Source organism: Branchiostoma lanceolatum, chromosome 11 (assembly GCF_035083965.1).
Source record: "Branchiostoma lanceolatum isolate klBraLanc5 chromosome 11, klBraLanc5.hap2, whole genome shotgun sequence".
Taxonomy (NCBI): domain Eukaryota; kingdom Metazoa; phylum Chordata; class Leptocardii; order Amphioxiformes; family Branchiostomatidae; genus Branchiostoma; species Branchiostoma lanceolatum.
Genome location: NC_089732.1, coordinates 2,377,569 through 2,398,465, shown reverse-complemented (window position 1 = coordinate 2,398,465; position 20,897 = coordinate 2,377,569). Strand labels below are relative to the sequence as shown.

The window sequence follows — 20,897 nt, the reverse complement described above, 5'->3', positions numbered from 1 at the left end:
TAAAATGTTCCACGTATGGTAAAGCCACTGCAATTCTGTATAAAGCTTCTAAAAACATCATTTACATGTAGCATATCTAAAATTCGAAGTCATGACCCAAACATTATACCTGTAATACTGCTACTCCATGCATGTGTCCATGGGATATTCAGGTCAAAGTTTAAAGTTCAAAGTACCTTTGTCTCCCATTTGGCCCCAGCTTCTTTCCTCTCGCGGGCTTGTCTTCTCTGCCGTTCTTCCAGAAACTGTTTGGCCTCCGTGGCACTGTCGATGTCCCTACTGGTCATGGCTTCTGTCACTCTCCTCCATAATCTAAAGGAAAAAAAATCTTATAAATATCTTCTGTCTTGTCAGCATTTATTTCTTATATAAGACTTGACTTAGCAAGGGTTTATTTCACAGCACTTTCAATGTCCCTACTACTCATGGCTTCTGTCGCTCTCTTCCATAATCTACAGAAAAACAACAGTTTACAAATATCTTCTTTCTTGTTAGCATTTATTTCTTATAAGAAAACAATAATTAAGTCTTACGCTGATTAAAGTTAAACATCCAGGTTATAACATATGCAAGAAAACAGTTACTCAGGAAACTGGATATGATTTTGGAAACAGATGGACATTTCAGATAGCTTTCGTCAGTGCCTGGACAAGATTTGTATATCACCAAGTTTTAAATCAAATATTATGACTTTCGTCAGTGACTGGAGGATAGATCAGCGGATTTTAAACCACAAATTGTAAATCAACAAATCTTGTCCAGTCAGTGATGAAAGGTAGTGGATGCTGTATACCTGAAACGTCAAACCTTTTCCAAAATCTACCCCAAACAACTTACTTCCTGGACTCGTACTCTCCCTGGTCTTCCAGTTTCTGAACCTTCTTCTTCATGATCTTCATCTTTTTGGTGTCCACAAAAACCTCCTCCTAAAGAAAAACAAAAACAGAATTTTTATAGCTTTCTACAGAGAAATTTCAACAAGCATTGAAGTTGCCAGCTGTTAATTGCCACAAGTATCTATGGGTTACGTACCATTACAAAGATTACAAGATGAAGGCCCTGAAAATCACTTCATGGATGGCACTACAATATCATGAAGGACTTAGTAACATTAGAATTATTTTTGAACTGATGAAGTAGAAAGTTCCTCACCTGTCCTGTTGCCCACTTGGCGTACATGACTCCATTCCACTCCCCCTCTATCACACAGAACGGCTTCTTCTCATTTGGACCCCTGGAATGAAAAATATAAAACTATATCATTATACAATTTGTACAATATATATTTAGCCTAGCAGGTAAACAACTTACTTTTATTCAGGAGATCACAACAAATAAATTTGCTGGTATATAGATTTAGAAAAATGGTACTGTACCGGAAAATCAACATCAAAACAGAGTCTCAGACAGTCACTGTATCAGGGAGTGAATATAGTCATGATATTGAGTTTTCATGTTGGCCTCTTGCCAATTTGTTTATAGTATCTGACTTATAATGTCTAAGAACCAAGCAAATAATTTGGTGTGGTAAAGCACTAAAAATCTGATAGTCTTTAAAGTTTATAACACAGTACAGAAAGGTGTATAATACATGTAAAGTTATGAACTCACATGACTTCTGCCTTGATTTTGTGCTTGGATCCCCCGTAGAACGGCTTGGTGAGGAAGTCGATGTTGCAGCTGTGACCAGACTTGGCACAGGTGATGGTGACCTTTCCCCCCAGCTCCATCCACGGGATGGTCAGGATGGACCTGGGGAAAAAAAACACATCTACAGTTAAACTTGTGTGACCGGTTTCATCTAATTTTCAGCTTAATAAATTTTCAATCTTATATTGTAAATGCATTAATTTCACATAAAAATTTGTGGTAATTAGATTTTGCAGTAAGGAGAAAATCGAGTGTTTGCAGTTGAAACAAGGTGGTATGCAGGCAAGAGTATTTTTGCAGTGTTTTTAAGTCTACACAAACTTATTAATAAATTCATTTACAGTATTTTGAGATAAAATCATCCTGATTTGTGCACAAAGTCCATTATAAGGGATTCTTTTTGGAACAAATGAAGATTTGCACTTTTTTTTCGAGTCTCATTGTAGTTTAATCGTTTAGAACAAGCCTACAACAGCAAAAAGATATTGTTTTAGAATCTACTAAAAACGTGTGAAAGGAAAACTATCCTACCTTCCGTAGCCGTTGGGAAATGTGACAATGTACTCTTCATCATATTTCCGGACCCAAACACACCCTGGATGGACAGGAAAGAAGAAAATTCATCAAAACGTCAGCTATTTATATTTTTTATCATTATTGGTTAGCTATTTGTATATCTAATTTTTGTGACTAGACTAATTATTTGTCTAATTTTCCCAGGATCCTACCACCCCCACTAGACATCTGGGAAGGTCTGCACAGGCCAACAGGGCCATCCAGTTTAAATAAGGGATGTTCATTCCTTTAAGTTGTGTGTAAAAATTTTGTTAACCTCATGATGATGATTATCAATTATAGTTATAGGAATATTAGACATAAACACTAGTCAGGGAATCAAAATTTCTAGTCCTCAAATCTTGAAGTAAACAAGTGATTGTAGTTTTTGCACCTTGCCAGTAAAATGACCTACATGTAGTTTGTGTTGCTCCTTACCTTGCCCAATGTTGTGCACCCCTATAGACAGCCCCAGGAACTTTGACTTGGTCCAGATGTGGGCGTTGAAGGAGATATTCTTGTTGTAGTGCTCCGCATAGAAAGCAGAAACTGCAAGTGAAAGAGAATTTTTGCTTGTTATCAAATTAATGTAATGTTAACTTCTGACAGAAATTGTATCAATATGATGTACCGGTATACCATTTAGTCGCCAATAGAAGGCCTTGGAATAATTCAATACCTGGTTGTTTGTTTGTTTGTTTGGGTTCGCTGAGTGGGTTAAGAAGTAAGACTAGTTAGCTACTGAGCAAGTGAGTTTATGTGAGTGTGTGAGCAAAGCAGTGTATGTGTTTGTGTGAGTGTCTCTCTCTCTTTGTGTGGTGTGTGTGTGAGAGTGAACGAATGTGTGTTTGTATGTGTGTGTGTTCAAGTGTGAATGAGTGCATATTTGTCTGACTTGTTTGAGTGTTGCGCGAAAGTCAATGAGTGAATGAAAGATTCAGAGACAAACATACTTGGCGGATGATGGGAAACTTGTTCAGCTATAAACGTCACATTGTCCCTGGTAGCCCACGGAATAGGACCATCTGTCACTAGTTCCTGCATAACAACAGCAAAAAATTACAGCTGTAAGTTAGTGCTCTAATATACTTGTTGATGCATAATACCTAAATTCTTATCCCTCAACCATACAATTTTTTTCCAACATACAATGTACATATGACATGTACAGCCATTACATTACAAACAATTTCATTTATCAAGTTACTGTCATCCCACCCGTAACCAACCAACTACTTTTTCCTAATTTGGTTTCCTTTTCTTTTGCTTAATAGTAGTCCACTGTTTATTAGTATTATTTACTTTGTTAAGTAGCAGTCCACCGCTATTACTTTGTTTAATACTTTTCATTTACTCTATATTTATATTTATGTATGATTTATCAAGTTATGGTAAATTCTTTACTGTATTGTTCTCATGACCCCTATATTGTTTCATTTTGTTTATCATCCAACTTATTTCCTTTGTATAACTGATTAACTAAAAATTTTATGATTTGATAAAGGGGGGCCTTTACATAAGCAGAAGCTTTTTGGCCTGCCCTGCACTGTTTTATTTATTCTTGTATTTCTTTCTTATGTATGTATATTTTCAAGTGCGAAATAAATAAACAAATAAAAAAAATAAAACCCTGAAGCTGCGCCTCCTCCGTCTGCCTGATATCCCTACCAGGGACTTTGCCCACTATGAACTAGAACTGAATAGCAAAGTTATTTTATTCGCAATCAAGTATTTACAAGAGCCGATGTTTCGATGACTTTCTGTCATCTTCGTCAGGGCAATACTGACTGGTTCACAGTGCACTGAAGCTACTACTGGTGTTACTGCTTTAACACTTTGCTATTCAGTCAGAAATTAGTCACGGATGTAGAATTAGAATTGTTGTCATATGGTAGGAGCTGTGACCTTACCTGCTCCCCTTCTAGATTGTCTGTTCCCAGGTCCCAGAAGCATCTTAAGGTCTCCGCTAATAAGTATGTTATATTATATATACGGTAAGCATTGTAAGATTACCTGTTCCCCTTCCAAGTTGTCTGTTCCCAGGTCCCAGAAGCATCTTAAGGTCTCCCCCAAGATGGGGTTGTAAGGTTTCTTGGCCACGGAGCCCTTCCTGCCGGCGTGGAAGGCCGACAGGTACCACCTGATCACCTGGATCATACGGTCCTTGGGATCCTCAAAATCTGGGATACTGGAAGAAGGACAAGAAGGATAACATTTATGCAATTCTTATGAAACTGTTAACATTCTATACAAGAAATCATCCATAAAAGAAAATATTATATAATGGTGCTGCTCATTGTCAGCTTAAGACTGAAAGTGAGTGAAAAATAGTATTTCACACCCTACCCTTTCTTTCACCTTTCCAGGGATAAAAATTACTTTAATAACTCGTACAGTACCTTTGTCCTCAACCCTGAGGGGGTGGTCCACACATACATACATACATAAAATCTATCTCTCTCCTACTTACCTAGAAAACAAGTCTGGATGTGCAAAGAAGTCGGCGTACATCTCTAACAAGGATCGCTTTTCCAAGATGAAGGTGGGGAGAACAACCTGCAAACAACAAAGAAACAAGTTCACAAGTTAGTGCAATAAACAAAGGTGCGACCCTACTGACCTCAGTGAGGTCCATGCCCACTTTAACCTGTGACCTTACTGATCTTAGAGAGGTCCATGCCTAATTTGACCTATGACCTTATGGACCTGTAAGACGTAACCTTTGACCTATGTGACCTACGTAGTATGACCCTACTGACCTGTGACCCATGACCCTACTGACCTGTGACCCATGACCCTACTGACCTTGGTGAGGTCCATGCCCAGTTTGACCTGTGACAGGAGGTGGGTGATGACAGACTGGTGGTTCTCCATGTACTAACCATAGTGTAACCTATGGCCCTACTGACCGATGACCTATGACATACTGACCTTAGTGAGGTCCATGCCAAGTTTGACCTGTGACAGGAGGTGGGTGATGACAGACTGGTGGTTCTCCATGTTATCTGGTGCCTCTTCCTCACCCCCGCTGGAGTCCGTCACGATGCAGATCCCCCCGCGCATCATCACATCTGCAGGGAAACAGGCAGGCAGTCAATATAAGGGTTCTGGGCTTGAGTCCCAAACATGCCCCAATGTTGTGCCCTTGGGGAACACCTATTTCCTTATTTGACTCAGGTGAAAATGAGGACTTAGCCTTTGGTTAACCCGTATCCTGTCATATGGGACGTAATGTCGGAGGTCCCATCTTTGAGGAGAGTCACACCACGAGCATGTCAAAGATCCCACTACTCCAAAGAGCAGGGTCCATTCCAGTGTGAGTGGATCAAACCTTACAGTTCTATCTTAAAAAACAAATCTGCAGCTTGTACTTACTGTTCAAAACTAAAGGAAGTTTACCGGTTTTGGAAAACAAACAAACATGCAGATTTAACTATACAGTATGGGAATGGCCTGATGGAAAGCTAATAGTCAAACATGTTCATAGTCACCACTCAAGGGACTTAAAAAAATGGTCATAGTAGACTGCTTGTTACTACAGACAGGATTCTGAATACATGTACTTGAGTCATGATCAATGGAGAAAAGTAATCTATGGATGATACCTACATGTATACAGAGGTGGTCACAAGTACAGGCTAGACTGTGAAGTTTTGTCTGTGCAGATTAAAATGACATAATATATAGAGTGGGAACTGTTCTTTTCATTGTGTGCATAGTTTCCGGTACCATGAATATAGCTCTGTAGGTCAAGTATCCTCATTTGCATACATCTATACTTCTGTAAGAACAATTATACTGTCACACTTGGCAAAGCAGAACAAGCTAGTGCACTTCCCCATTCCTTTCTGTAAATACACTGTGCATCTACTATGAGTAAGTTAAGTCAGAGGGTTTATAATACCACTCGTCTGAAAATGAAACATACTCAGTCCACTGTTAGTTTGGTATTTAATACCTTAAGACAACTACATTTTGAAGCTGGTGGTATCAAATTAAAGCCCTCTGAAAACATGTTGACATAGAGTATACACAGTTTTTCAGATTGACAAATCAAACGTCACTATTCTTTAAACAACGAGGAACAGAATTTTTCTAAGTTCAGCATGGGGCTGCCCAAAGTAGAGGAACTATTCCTTGTTCACAGTGATCAGTGTTGTAATTTCAAAAACATGACAACATTTAGTGTTACAGCAACAAGCAATGAGAAGCAGGGAATAAAAACTCTAAGCACAATCCAAACGTCTCATACTGTAAATGTTTACATTTTTGCAGTGATTTATGTTTTGCAGATTTTGCGGTAAGCTCAGACTTTACTGTGAACTTAAAACCAACGAAGAAATGCTTGTTCTGCCTTTTCCCTGACAATCTCACTGTTTCAACCGCGACCTAAAACCCGCTGCGAACACTCCATTTTCTCCCTACTGCAAAATAAAATCCCTGCAAATGTAAATGCATCCACAGTTCACATACCACACACACAGACATACATTTGTATAAAAGAAGGCTAATGAAATTCAAACTATTCAATTACATCACTGTTATCTATTCTGTTGAAATGGTAGCTTACCAGTCATGAAAGTAGCTGGCAACTTCTCAGTACTGTTTCCTATTGTTTTATGGTCTAGTGTTGCTTACGTAGGGCTGGGCAAAATAAATCCCTGGGGATTTGAAAGAGTTCTGGGAAAGGCAGTTTCACAGCTGTCACGTCAACCTTTCCTAAACAAACTTTAATCAGTCTATCAAGGAGGCAAAGAAAGAGGGAGGGGGGTGTTTTCAACACTTTGTCTCAGTTAGTCTGTGAACAGCAACTTAGAGGAAAAAATAGTTAGTAGTATACCGAGCTCCCTTTATTATAAGCACCAAAGGACGAAGCGTTAAAATTTGGGGAATGGATAGTACTTAGACACAGGAAATTTTTGACACAAAGCACTGCACCATTGCCTGTCATCTTTATTGACTGAAATGTAGTTGTTTAGTTTAGGTGGGAGAGCACTGAGCTCTACATGCCATGGTCTTTGGCCCAATTTATACAGAGTTTTTTCAGATATCTAAAAATCCGCCGACATCTGAGCCTTAGATATCTGGACGCATTTATACACACCGACAGGAAGTACCGCAGGACTCACGCAGCGCGCTGATTGCACTCGTGACCCTATTCAACCTTTTGCGCGCGTTTCAAAATGGCGGGAGAACCGCCTGTGTTTTTCGTCATGATGAATATGGTATTCTTTCTTTATCTGACTCGCGTGTGGCTAAACATGAGGCAGCAAGCAAGGGTTGAGCGTAAGAGGCGTTTGAGGTCCCGGGGAAGACGACAGCGACCGGTCAGAATCAACGCTGCGTTCCTACTCGCTGCCCTTGTCGTGGCGGAGGGGGGAGGGCCGATCCACCGAACGATCTGGCATCACGAAAGAAGTCCGTCGTCCGTTTGGGAACAAATGGTCCTTGATGCTAAGAAGTTTTCCCGCTTTATCGCCCGCCAAATATGCAAACTAGCGTGAACCCCGACCTCCAGATGTCTACTACGCGACACATTCTGTTTAGACGTCCGGTTGGAGCGGTCGGGGACTCCCGCTGAGTTGTCGGGCGAATGCTTCAGAGTGGTCGGCTGAAATTTTCCCGACATCTAAAAAAACCCTAATTAAGACCATAAAATTCCTGTTTAGACACAGAAAAAAGCTGTCGCCTGGCAGATATCTGCAGTTCAGATATCTAGACAAGCTGTGTGTAAATTGGCCCTTAGTTTCTAGACCATAGCAGACAATACCAGTAGTTTTCCTTTATGCTTAACCAGAAACCTGTGTTATGTACTCAACACCTTTACATTCTAAACTGTTCATTCTTTTACCTATAAGCATCATTAATTCATGCAACTTCAGCCTTTATGTTCAAAGGTTTGCAAGGGCCGGAACATAGACAGATGACAATACTGTATGTTTACTCTTAAGTACAGGGCTCAAAAGTTTTCTGCATACTAACATGCAAAACTATACCTGCACTACACAAAAAACACCTGTACCATTCTACTCAGTGCATCTTATGAAGTATGCCTCAAACTAGAAATTGTTATGAAACCATTTGAATTCTTGACGCAGCATTCTAGAACATTCTAACAATCAGTACAACAGAAATTCACTACCCTTAGTAAATGTACCCAGTACCAGGACAACAATTGTAGACATGACAAATACCTAGTGCACAACTCCAATTTTACCTTCAGTAACCGGCATATGCAGGTGGTACTGTAAACGTTGAAATTTTTGCACCAGTTTTATTTTGAATTCGTGTTTTTTTAGGGCGACCTCTCATCTGTACAAATAATATGCATTTCCAATGTATCAGAATTGTGTCAACTGCGAGTTTAAAAAACTGCAAATACCTCTTTTCCCCTTCTACCTTGAGATCAAGTCACTGCAAAAATACACAAACTTACAGTATTTCGAGCCCTGAAATACCACAATGCAATACAATATCAAACAATAACCCAGCCAAGCTATCTCACCTGGATTCTCCTTGCCAGGTGTGGCCCCAGTCACCGACACCTCAGGTATATTCTCCTTGTCTTCCTCCTGAAGGTCTGGGTCGAGTTTCTTCACTGGGTCATTGTGGCTCAGGGAGCCCGGGAATCTGTTGGGCATTCGGCTGTGTGAATGAGAACAGTGCCAGTTCATGTAGAGACATCTTGGGTCTATATCCTACCTGTTAACAACGTCACACCTACTACCACGTCATTAAAGGGGCTACGAATGTAGAAACACAAACAATTTTCATATAAGCCAAAAATAAGTTTCCTTTTGAAACCGAACCCTTCTTTCTTAATATTCTAGTACAGTATACACTTCCTTACATCTCTCTTGTAGAGCGAAGCCATAGAAAAGTTTGAATTCGGGAGAGTTAAAGAGTTGTGGTAACCCCCATGGGACCCTTGTGCAGTGACGCAGGCTAAAGTTGTTCCGGTAAATCCACATGTGACACATGGCGGGCATTGTGTTCTAGCCTCGGGCGAGGTGACATTGTTGTCTGACTGGTTATTGTTTGTTTATAATGGACTGTGCCATGATACTGACGATCTGTTTCGTAGTTACTTTCACTTCAGTGATCATTTTACACAGTTTAAAAGACTAGTACATCTTTCATACATGGCAGAAGAAGATGGCAAGCATTGTGTTCTATTCTCAGGGGATGTGTTGGCATTGTTGTCAGACTGGTTATTGTTCTGTTTATCTAGCTGTATTATTTTTCATTCTGGCAGGAAACTCTATCTCAGTCTCTATCTCATATACCATTACATACTCATGAGTTTTAGTACATCTTTGCTATGTGTGGGAAGGAGTGTGTTCTAACCTTGGGTGATGTTTTGCCATTGTACGTGGTCAGACCTGCTATTGTTTGTTTATGTTGGACCGTACTATCTTTATACTGGAGGGGGGCAATCTATGGTGGCTCAGAGTTAGTCTATCTCTTTCTATCTCGTCCATGTGACCATGTATGGTACGCTGGAGGCATCAGTTGATTGTTGTCAGACTGGTTGTTGTTTGCTTATACAGTGGACTGTTCCATTTGTAGACTGGAGGGAAACTACATTTACAAGTAGGGCATACTGAAAGCATTAGTGGCACACTTTTGTACAGCCAAAAAAATCTATTTAATCTATAAATATAATTCATTGTTTGTGGTATACCCCCAGGCTAAAGCAGTAAGCTTTGTTTTCAAACCGGCTGTTTTTGCTGACACTAGTGACAGTGGACTCTACCATTTTCAGACTCCAGGGGGAACTGGTGTAATGACATTATGTGGTCCACTGAAGTTGTTATCTTGCATCTTGCAAGTTTTAATGCAACATTAACAACCTGAGGAAAATTGCTGTATGTTCAGTTGGTAAAGTTTGAATTTTACAAAGAGAATCTCTGTTTTGCATATATTATGTAACGAAGTAGCACGTAACGAAACCTCTAAAATTTTTCTATGCAATTAATTATAACTAATATAACTGGATAACTACAGGAGCTAAGGAAGCTCACAATGAACAAGACGCAGTGGAGAGAGTTAAAGAAAGACTGATTGCAGCTGCAGGTCCAGTGTGCAGACCACTGTAGCAGGAGAACACAGTGGACTACTAAGAAAGCCGTCCTACCCAGGTGACTTTTCCGGGGAAGCCAGGTAGCAATAATGCTGTGCAGAACCGGTAGTTTATGCTTTAATGTTTGGTATGAAGTGGAAAGGACTGAAGACAGCATTTTCCACATTTCACTGAGAACGAGCCTTTTACGAAATAGCACAACCTCTAGAAATTTTTCTATACAATCAATCAGAACTAAGAAATCTGTCCTACTTTGGCGACTTGTCCGGCGAGGCCTGGTAGAACTCGTCAGCGTCGAAGAAGTCCTCGTCCTCACTGCTGGAGTAGGACGTCTGCGGCAGGACGGGAACCTGGAGCGCCAGCGTCACGGCCGGCGCGCTGAGAGGGACCGTGCTGATCGGACTGGTGGTGTGGCCGCCCGTCTGGGTGCTGGTGTCCACCGGCAGCACTGGAGACACAAAACAACCAAGTTAGATCTGTTGTAATGTCTACAAGACACAGTGACACCTGTACCAGACAGAGTCAAACCTGTACATAAAGACCACCTGGTCATTGATACATGTACATGTATACAAGCCTGTCTAAGCTGACCACTCAAGGTACCTGTCTAAGCTGACCACACATGTACATGTATACAAACCTGTCTAAGCTGACCACTCAAGGGACATGCAAAAGTGGTCACTATAGACAGGTGGTCTCCATTTAGACAGTGAAACCTGTACCTGATTGAGTCAAACCTGTTTATGAAGACCACCAGTCCTGACCATTGATAAATGTACATGTATACAAACCTGTCTAAGCTGACCACTCAAGAGACACGCAAAAGTGGTCACTATGGACAGGTGGTCTCCATATAGACGGGTTACCACCGGACCGAGAGGCTGTCCCCTTATAGCAAGTGACAAAACAAAAGAGATGCAAGACAAAAATGAAAATATTTGACACCCATGCAGCCACTCTCTCATTGGTCAAACCCCTAATTACAATGCTATCATTGGTTGAACCGCTAATTTTGATGGACAGTCAAGATCGGTCAGCTGGCACGCAACGAAGTAAAATAGCTAAACGTAACAAATTCAAATACAGTGCATTTCAGGTACGTGCAAATCAAAGAGTTCAGGAAAGGCTGAAAGCAAGAACCAAGGAACTGAGGTGGTGCAGCCTAACTTACGGGGAGGTGCATTACTGCCGTTAGTCTGGGTGCCAGCCTCCACCAGGCCGTCAAACTCCTGCCCATAGTCTGGCACAGGCGCCACAGAGGATGACACAAGGTAGAGAGATAGAGAGAGATCACAGAGACATGACTCATGAGTGTCAAGTTCGAAACGTTCACTGAGTCTCATTGGAAATGATTTGAAAACTTTGTCTAATCATGAAAACTTGCATTCAGGGCTCATGATTAAAATACTTTTGTAGCAGAGAGAATCACAGAAACATGAGTGTCAAGTTTTGAAAGTTCATTCAGTGGAAGTGATTTGAAAACTTTGCCTAATTCATAAAATCAGGACTCATGATCAAAATACATTTGTAGCAGACTTGCGCTGGCTAGTTCTATCATTGGCTAGAGGAGCTTAGGTACAGGTAGACATCAGAAATACCTGCACAGCTCCAATTTTACTTGCACTAACCTGCATAAACCCAATACTTTGACTGTTGTGTGTTAAGTGTCTACTACTACTAGGCAGACAGCAGAAATGCCGAGGTTCGAAGAGGCATTCAGAAGTTTGATTCCTTTCACACTGCTTCTGAGAAATATCTTTTTGATTCTCGAAATAAGTGCAAGAGGTAAGAACCAAACATTTACATGGGGATGGGTACCAGACTATCATGCGTGGAAGCGATTGTTGTTCAAAATGGAGCTAGAATAGGATGGATGCCTGCCTACTACTGACATGCCTGTAGTTGCTGAACAGTATTTACCTGTCATCTGCCCCCCTCCCTCCTCCATAGCTTCAGTAGCCTGCTCCAGACTAGCTGTACTGCCTGAGCCAGAGTTACTCAACTGGTCTGTAAACAATAAGACACAACATCAGTGTCTATAAAGCTAGTATATCTGCCCTTCGATAAAACAGTGGCTGTCACCAACTTCTGTATCTATATAGCCAGTATAACCACCCTTCCACATAACACACCAGCTTCTGTATCTGTATCTATATGGCTGGCATAGCCACGGTGACCCTTCTGCGTAACACACCAACTTCTGTATCTATATAGCCAGTATAACTGCCCTTCCGCATAACACACCAGCTTCTGTATCTGTATCTATATAGCTGGTATAGCCACCCTTTGGTGTAACAGACTAGTTTCTGTATCTGTATAGCCGATATTATCGTCCTTCAGCGTAACACACCAGCTTCTGTATCTGCAAAGCCGATATTACCGTCCTTCAGCGTACTGTATCTGTATCTGTATAGCCAGTATTACTCCCCTTTGGCACAACACACCAGCTTCTGTATCTGTATAGCTGGTATAACTGCCCTTTGGCCTAATACACCAGGTTCAGTGTCTATAAAGCTGATATATCTAACGGTTACCACACCTAACCTTTGTACAACATGTGTCAGTTAGACTTTCCAGCTAACACAAGGAAAACAACTTGACATAGAACTCAAAGAGGTGGTTTGTGCGTTCTAATTGCTTCTCTAATAGCTTTCACCTTTTTGCAGTTTGCAAATGGCTGTTATGGCTAGCACCTTCACAAATATCTGATCAACTTACAATTTTTTTTTCTTTTTCGTTTGGAATCTCCAGCTTAATGGCCATGAGATATACTACAATAGTAGGTAGTGAAAATGTGGGTTAGACACACTCGGAGTCAAATGTGCAAAGGTTAAGTGTGACAGGTCATTAAATATACATGTGTAATTGATAACATATAAAGTGGTGTTGAAGGGCCAAGAGGCTAGGCTGAGCGGACGCAAAATCAAAATGGCACTGATTTGATTCCTGGTGCTCCTGGCAAGGTGTTGTGCCCTTGGGAAAGGCAATTTACACGACTTTCGTCACTCCACCCAGGTATAAAAATGGGTAACTAAATTTGGTTGGAGAGGTAAAAGGCAGTAGACTCTTAGGAGAGGGATGGGCTCCGTCTCCCAATACTGTACCCTAGACACAGTGGATAACAACCCACTGCCCTACGGCCTCAAAAAAGCTATGGGGCTACCATCACCTTTCACTTTTATAGCATTCAAATAGTATCCTGGCATAACTTTGCCAGGTACAAAGTCCTTACCCCCAGTGCTGGTTGCATCCTCAGTTCCAGGCACCCCGTTCATTGTTGTCAGCCTTCCAGAGTCCTTTTATAGCAAGGGTAGGAAAGTGTGTCAGTCTAAAGTTTGATTATGTGACTTGTTTGCTTTTGCAAGGAGCAAAATTTCAAACAGCGTATGAAATAAAACTAATAATCTAAAAGCAGTTACTGTAGCATGTATAGAAGGCACAGAAAAGTCCAAACACAATACTGAAACAAAAACAGATCAGAACAATAGTGTGTAAAAAATGTATGTTTAGCTTAAAATCTTGTGGGTTCTGTGACAGCTTTGAAATTATAATCTCAAATCCTTTTGAAAGGGAAAGAAATATCTTCTGTAAAAAAATAGTGTTTTGGTTTCAATAAATTTCAAAATAAAAGAAAAGCAACTGTGGCACAAGTCTTTCTTTTCAGGCCACAAAGGATAGAATTTTTGTTGTTGTAGAGAAATCACAAAGAAAATGTTTCAAATTTCATTATATTTCGGGGGGTTGTAGAAGTTTAGATTGCAGAGTCAGCATTTTTGTCTTTGATCAAAGGTTGCAGGTCCAGGGTAGTGTATGTGGTGTAGGTGGTGGATGGTTGCTTGGATACCATTCTGGTTAGCTTTACGTCCCCTATGACAGCGCTTCCTCCCTATTCATACCATGCAAAGTAATTTTCAAGACATTATAATTCATTGTTTTCTTGATAATGATGATGAAGAAATGACGATGATTGTTTTCTTCAAATGATCTTAAGTTTGAGATTTACATCTCATGAATTATGATCCGTTCATTTTATTAATTTCACTCCAATTGAACACATTTTGAGTCAAATTTAAGCTCATTTTAGACGATTTGAAATTCTCATTTTGAGTTAGTAGGGCTTCATTAATTTTGAATGATTTCCTACATGGAGCTTGCTTAGATTTATCATCTATTATACCCAAACACAGGTTGGGATTTTTCCATCAGAAAATGTACATAGGGGTCATGGTTGTACATTAATTTTGTACCTTCTAAATTGATAAATCTACACTAATCAGACGAGAAACCAACCAGGATGGCATCCAGGGAAAGCTGAAAGTTTCTGGTTTGTGTAAAAAAAATCACACAACAAAAAAACACAACAAATCACGACCACCGATCCTACACACACTGATACCATGCATGGAGGGGACCGTACCATGTGTTCCACACAGGCGTACTGCGGGGGGGATAGAAAAACAGGTTCAGCAAAAACAGAACCATTGAAAATTATCATGAACACCAGAAACAGCACTGGTACCATTTGTATAACATAGACCATTTCTGAATTAATTAATCAATTAGTAACTTCAGAACCAGAAAAAAATCATTACAAACATTGATCTTTCACAAAATGATATACTGTTGATAGGGCAACATTGCGAGAGAATAAGTCAGAAATTAAACAAAAAATCAGTCTGCACAGCAGTTCAATCAACCACAACCAAGCCAGCAAAGTCAAAGATCAAGAGCATGTGTAGGATGCTTCTCCAGACACTTGTGTGCTATTCCAGAAAATGCAGGCCATTCCAAGAGCAACAAAAAAATGAATGAGTCCAAACTCTTGTTCACACAAACAGGACAAGCAGCCGAGAGTGACATTCAAAACGTCAAGATTGTAAATTTTCCCCACCTTGGCAACCTGCATCAGGACTATGCTGTGTTTAATAGACTCCAACATGGCCTGGGGACAGAAATCACAGATTAAACTAGTTGGCATAAAAATAAGGTTCATCTGTCTTGGTAGCTGACATAGTACAGAGTTAAAACTTTGTTTCAACACAAAAAATAGCTCTTTACGTAAAAGAACCCAACACACTTATTGAGAAGAGTAAGGATGACCCGGCGTGCTTGGCCAGAAACGCGAGCCGTGGCGAAGTCGCATTGCACTAAGCTACTTGAAAAAGCATCATGCTTCACCTCAATTGAGGATGCCAGCGTCTTCCTCAGAATTTGAGTGACCAAATAACTAGATCACATGACTTTACCGACATATGACATCAGCAATTGGTCATAAGTGCCCGGAAGTTTATGTCGCCCACATACATGTAGTGATAGTTGGTGTACCCTGATATAGACTGCAGTAGGACGGTACTAGGTCAAGCTGGGTTCCGTCCAACTGGCTTCTGTTGTAATCATATCTGGTGTATATTGATGCAGGCACAACATGTATGCACATACTCACATTTGAAACATCCACCAAGCTCTGCAATCTCTGAGAAAAGAAAAAAAAGTCTTGATTAAAAACAACACTAACTTTTTAAAGACACAGTTTTCAAAATATTGTTAAGCAGATGATATTTACATGAACTGTACTGTAATGTAAATGTAACTGTCACAGTCTTCTAAAGAAAGTTTTTAGAAGCCAGGTTTGGTCAACATCCAAGGAGGAACACTTCATATCACTTTTCACATATTAAGAATAATAGGGTTGAAGAACAAGTACATACTTGTAAGCAAATGAAGAGAGATGGGATTTGAATACAAGGTGTACAAAAATTAGAAAGGTAATATCTCTTATTGCGTCTAGATTTCCTAACATTTCAAATTAAGAGGTTTACCTTTTTCTCCTCCTCATCTTCACAGGCGTCAGTCCTGGCCTCCAAAGCCTGAGAAAGGTAAAGAACAAGCAATCAATATTACAATAAATGTAGTTTCATGTCACCCCAAATCCTTACAATTTGATAGTGTAAACAGATTGTGGACCTCTGCAATTTGAAAAAAAAAATAGCATGACAACGTACAACTTCAAAACCTAGACATACCTTAGAAGTTAGAAGATCATTTCTCAACATATAATATTTCTTTCTTGTAGAATTTGGACCAATTTTCTTATCTTTATTGTATAAAATGATTCATACCTTGGTCTGTTTGATGAGGATCTGCAGGTAGGCGTCTGCCTCCATCAGTTTGGTGTCAAAGTCTGCCGTGGTGGTGATGGGGTGAGAGGTCACGCTGGGCGGGAACTGTGGGAAGAACATAAACATCTTACTCAAACTCATGGTACATTTTGGGCTTGAACTAGTTTTTTCTGTGTACCTGTACTGGTGAAGGTGACATCAGAATTCAGAAATAACCTTCACCAGACAGGTTTTACCTGCAACACTAAATTTCTTTGCCATTCTTTTCATCAAAAACAAGGATTTAAAATATTCCCAGGAATACTATTTCGAATCTTGATATCTGCTGTATTCAGGATTACTACTATGAAGAATGTAAGGCATTGTAAGGCATTACCACTGTCACCCTATCAAGGGTCAGTACAGCTTAGGTGCAGTTAGACATCAGAAATACCCTCAGAGTATGGCATGTTAATCAGGTACATTTTTTGCCTCACATCATCAGGCATTATGCTTTTGATTCAACAATTACACACAAGAAAAAAGTTTGAGACTTTTTGGAAGGCCTTAATATTACGCTTCTTCATTTGTCTAATCCAATCCAATAGATCAAACTTCTAGGAGTATGTCAATACATGTATCAACAACAGATCAAGCGTTACATACATGAAGACCTACACTAGCAGGAGTGTTGTGTGATGGTGAATATTGTAATTTCTTCAGTGCAACGTACATAAACACAGGTCTATACTAGGAGAGGTGAATATTGTGATTTCTTCAGTGTAACGTACATAGAGACCTACACTAGGAGACTGGGAGTGGCGAGTGATGGTGTCCTCCAGCGCTGAGATCCAACGCTCTCTCTCATCCGCATCTCGAGCTGCAGAATAGTCACAAGAACTTTCCGTTAGTTTGTAAGTGTGTGCAAGCAGTAAGCTCAGTCAAACCTGTAGAAGTGACCACCTCTGCATAAGAACCACCTAGCTATCGTAGCCAATATTTGGTGGGTTTTAAGTTGGATTAGTTTTCCCGGTGACACTGTCTTGTCGATAGTGTCTTAACCTGTCAACTGTGGCCATTTCCAAGTCCCTTAAATAGTCACTACAGATGATAAGGCCAACAGAGATTTTTTTTCAGCCTTAATAAAGCTTATTGATTGATTGATTGATTGATTGGTTGATAAGCTCAAATTTCCATACTATGAAGTATGATGTTATCAAGTAACACTTATTGTGTTTTTAATGCTGTCTGAGGAATTCTGAACTGAAGTTCTTACTAGTACTAGTAGATCTGCCAAGGGGACCAACATTTTGATGATGGTTGTACCAACCCAAAAGACAACTTACCCCAATCTCCAAGCAGATCTCCACGGTGGCAAAATTGTATCAGCCAGCCAGAGAAGCTCCAGCTAGCCACCGTAGGTCCAGACTGGAGCTTCTCTGGCTGGTTGATACAAATTTGCCACTGTGGAGATCTGCTTGGAGATTAAACTTACCCTGGAAGTGGAAGGTCTTTCCGTCACAGTTGATGGTGAAAGTGCTGTCGTCTTCATCATCGATTCCTATCACTGCACCCTGAAAAAGGTACAAACATGTTGTTAGCTCTCATGGAATATAAAAAATAACAGTTAAGGCCGCACCAATTGACTTTTTTGGTTCTCATTTCTTTAAAAGAAATGATGTGAAATTTGAATATCAAAATCAAGAGGGAAAGTCTGTACAGTTGTTTAAATTGATGCAGTTTTCAGAAGGGAAATTCGAATATAGTCTGTTTTTCTCTCATTAACATTAAACGACTTTAGAATGTCTGAGAATGAATGAAATACATCAATCGGTGTGACCTGAAGAGTTAACATTAATAATCCCGCCTAGAAGAGGTAGCAAAAGTTGATTAATCAATCTTTTTATCCATTCTCTTTTTCTAAAAGTCACCACCTTGCATTATAGTTATTTTCTCGAATTTATAAGCTCTAAATAAGATGCAAAAACGCCTAAGATTGTGACTAAGAAGCAGGAGATATACGACATGGTATGTCTGAGAGAGAGAGAGCAGCCAGCCACCTTTGAGTTTTCTCTATTATTTTGTCCTACCGCAAACTTGTGGCCAGAGTCGTGGAGGCTGGTATTGTCCTCCGTACCAATGCTGGCCCCCTGATGAGGAAAAGGTGCAGTCAAACCTCAACAACACCCCGACCAATCGAATCACGTGAATCGCATTGAAACTCAGATTTGTATCAGCCATTTCCCGACAAATCGCTTTCTAACTTGCGTTAACGACTACATCTGACCAAACAAACTCGCCAGTGAGATGGTGGAAGGTGTCAGATTCCAAAAGACGTTTTCAGATTGACAATTTTGGCACTTTGGAAGTGATTCAATCCGCCGGCGATTTAACTTCTAGTTTCTATTACTTCTCTAAACGCTATATCGCGGGCGGATTCAATTACTTCCAAAGTGCCAAAATTGTCAATCTGAAAACATCTTTTGGAAGCTGACACCTTCCACCATCTCACTGGCAAGTTTGTTTGGTCAGATGTAGTCGTTAATGGCCAATGTGACCACTTTTTGGTGGTCCCTTGATTTTCATTGACACATGCATTAACAATTCTGTCCATAGCCAGGATTATAATCATTGGTAATCGCAAGGTTGCAAAGCAACCAATCTGGGGAATGGTGCAAAAGGGGGCCTAGGTCCTTCCAGAATTTGGGAAAATGTAAGGTAAAAAGTTGGCATTATACTAGTAAGGGTACCCTTAGGGGGACCTAATTTTTAGACCATGTGATTAGATTATTTAGTCTTAGAAGGATTTATTCAAATTATTGGTCAATTTGGAGGATCATAATCAATATTTCTCAAATTAAAACACAAGTAAATTCTTGCAAAGTACCATCACACTAGGTAGAACTAGAAATCAAGCGTAATTGTACTAATTCAGCGTGGTGGCCATGGTCCATAAAAATCATTGGCTAAGCGTGGTGGCTTCTTACGCCAAAATTCTGTAGGTAAAACCCTGGGTGTGTTGCGTGTTCATCATGCAGAGGTTTTACATTTAATGCCTGAGGCTCGCCTATATACACGTGATCAAAGGCTTGATATTCCCCCGAAGGACAATCTGTTCGTGATTTGTTTTTGTAACTGTTAAACTTAAACCTCCACATGCTGATAGTGATAGTGATAGCTGAAAGCATCAGTTCTTTCTAACAAGGGGGTTTGGTTCCCTACAAGTTCCTAACTGCTGTGATGCAACTGTGGGGCTCAAAATCCATTTTTGAGAACAGGTGCATTGGTGCACCCTGCATGACAATCTTCCAGTTATAGATAAACAAAAAACAAACAAACAAACGAACAAACACAAGTCTCACCTTGAGCCTGACACAGCCCCTCCTGGCTCCCCGCATCATCTTGTCTTTGGACTGGCATGATATGAAGGAAAATTGGGGTGAAAAAAACAGCCTCCTTTCTGACAGGAACAACCTTTTTTTTCACCAACATTAATTATAACCCTTTGACAAATATTTACACATTACACATACTGTAAATGGTGAAATGTTTGTAGCAGTGTTACCTTTAAAAGCATTTTTGGGTAGACATCTCACTGTGAACTTAGTATGCTCTTACTAGCAGTGTTTTCCAATATGTCAGTATGGTTGTTTCAGCCAAGACTGTCCCCACACACGTAAATCAATTAAGAGCACTCAGTAAATATAACTAGCATATTGATTATCTCAGCACTATGTCTCTTTTGAATTTGAGGTAAGAAAAAAAGAAAAGCGAAGCCAATGTAGTCTACATTAGGATTGTGGGTCCCTTATTATCATCAATTCTTTCCTTACAACAATTCTATCAATCAGTAATTACCTTTCTTGTTGCTATCACATTGCATTGACCTTTGGCCTTTTACCAAATATGGGGACACAGATACTGTCCTCTGATTTTGTTCTGACTCCGTCCCTGATCTTTAAGATATCTGGACTGTTTCAAAGATATCTTAGAAAATAAAAAGCAGAAGAAGTGCATCTAGTACGGAAGATTTAACGTCTCTGTTGATAATTTGGTATATTCACTTCGATCTCGAGTGAAGAATGCCATAAAAATCACGATGGCAACAAAATCTAACAGGAGGAAAAATCCTCGAATTGGCCAAAATTTCGTAAATCTTTATACAAACCAGGAATCAACTAGACCTTAACTTATCGGCTAACTCTTCTTATCAATGATTTCTGTTGTTGCCGTTGTTTTTCACCCCCTTTTCATTTATTTTCAACAACTTTTCACGCCCCGAAATCTGGTCGACATTTACAAAATCCACGCCCCAATAAAAAGAGATCGCGGGAAAGCTCTGACTTGTCATGTTTTCCTGAGTGTTCCCCTTACCGTGTAGTAGGAGAGCAGGCCTGTGCTGTCGTCCAGCACGAACCAGCGGTACTGCCAGCCCTTCATCACGTTCGTCCATTTCGACAGCGGACCTTCCATCGTCACCGCCATGTTGGATATACAACAGGAAGCTGACG

At 40.2% G+C, this 20,897-nt stretch overlaps 1 protein-coding gene across 8 annotated transcripts in view; it reads right to left on the bottom strand.

Annotated features, from left to right (window-relative positions):
- Window positions 1-20,897, bottom strand: part of LOC136444189 (oxysterol-binding protein-related protein 9-like) — a 22,431-nt gene extending 1,534 nt beyond the window's left edge. The window contains exons 1-25 of one of the 8 annotated variants that reach the window (XM_066441665.1): window positions 20,761-20,897; window positions 19,749-19,799; window positions 18,447-18,536; window positions 17,882-17,960; window positions 17,178-17,266; window positions 16,408-16,512; window positions 16,108-16,155; window positions 15,732-15,761; window positions 15,180-15,230; window positions 14,706-14,726; window positions 13,521-13,584; window positions 12,209-12,295; window positions 11,460-11,528; window positions 10,541-10,736; window positions 8,711-8,850; window positions 5,137-5,276; window positions 4,676-4,761; window positions 4,219-4,393; window positions 3,159-3,243; window positions 2,644-2,754; window positions 2,182-2,245; window positions 1,612-1,752; window positions 1,153-1,234; window positions 838-926; window positions 177-312 (exon numbers count right to left, since the gene is read on the bottom strand). In XM_066441665.1, the coding sequence (XP_066297762.1) occupies window positions 177-312; window positions 838-926; window positions 1,153-1,234; window positions 1,612-1,752; window positions 2,182-2,245; window positions 2,644-2,754; window positions 3,159-3,243; window positions 4,219-4,393; window positions 4,676-4,761; window positions 5,137-5,276; window positions 8,711-8,850; window positions 10,541-10,736; window positions 11,460-11,528; window positions 12,209-12,295; window positions 13,521-13,584; window positions 14,706-14,726; window positions 15,180-15,230; window positions 15,732-15,761; window positions 16,108-16,155; window positions 16,408-16,512; window positions 17,178-17,266; window positions 17,882-17,960; window positions 18,447-18,536; window positions 19,749-19,799; window positions 20,761-20,871 (2,340 nt within the window). In that variant the 5' untranslated portion in view covers window positions 20,872-20,897. The remainder of the gene's footprint in view (window positions 1-176; window positions 313-837; window positions 927-1,152; window positions 1,235-1,611; window positions 1,753-2,181; window positions 2,246-2,643; window positions 2,755-3,158; window positions 3,244-4,218; window positions 4,394-4,675; window positions 4,762-5,136; window positions 5,277-8,710; window positions 8,851-10,540; window positions 10,737-11,459; window positions 11,529-12,208; window positions 12,296-13,520; window positions 13,585-14,705; window positions 14,727-15,179; window positions 15,231-15,731; window positions 15,762-16,107; window positions 16,156-16,407; window positions 16,513-17,177; window positions 17,267-17,881; window positions 17,961-18,446; window positions 18,537-19,748; window positions 19,800-20,760) is intronic. The other 7 variants (XM_066441667.1, XM_066441669.1, XM_066441670.1 and 4 more) reach the window with 7 other exon arrangements.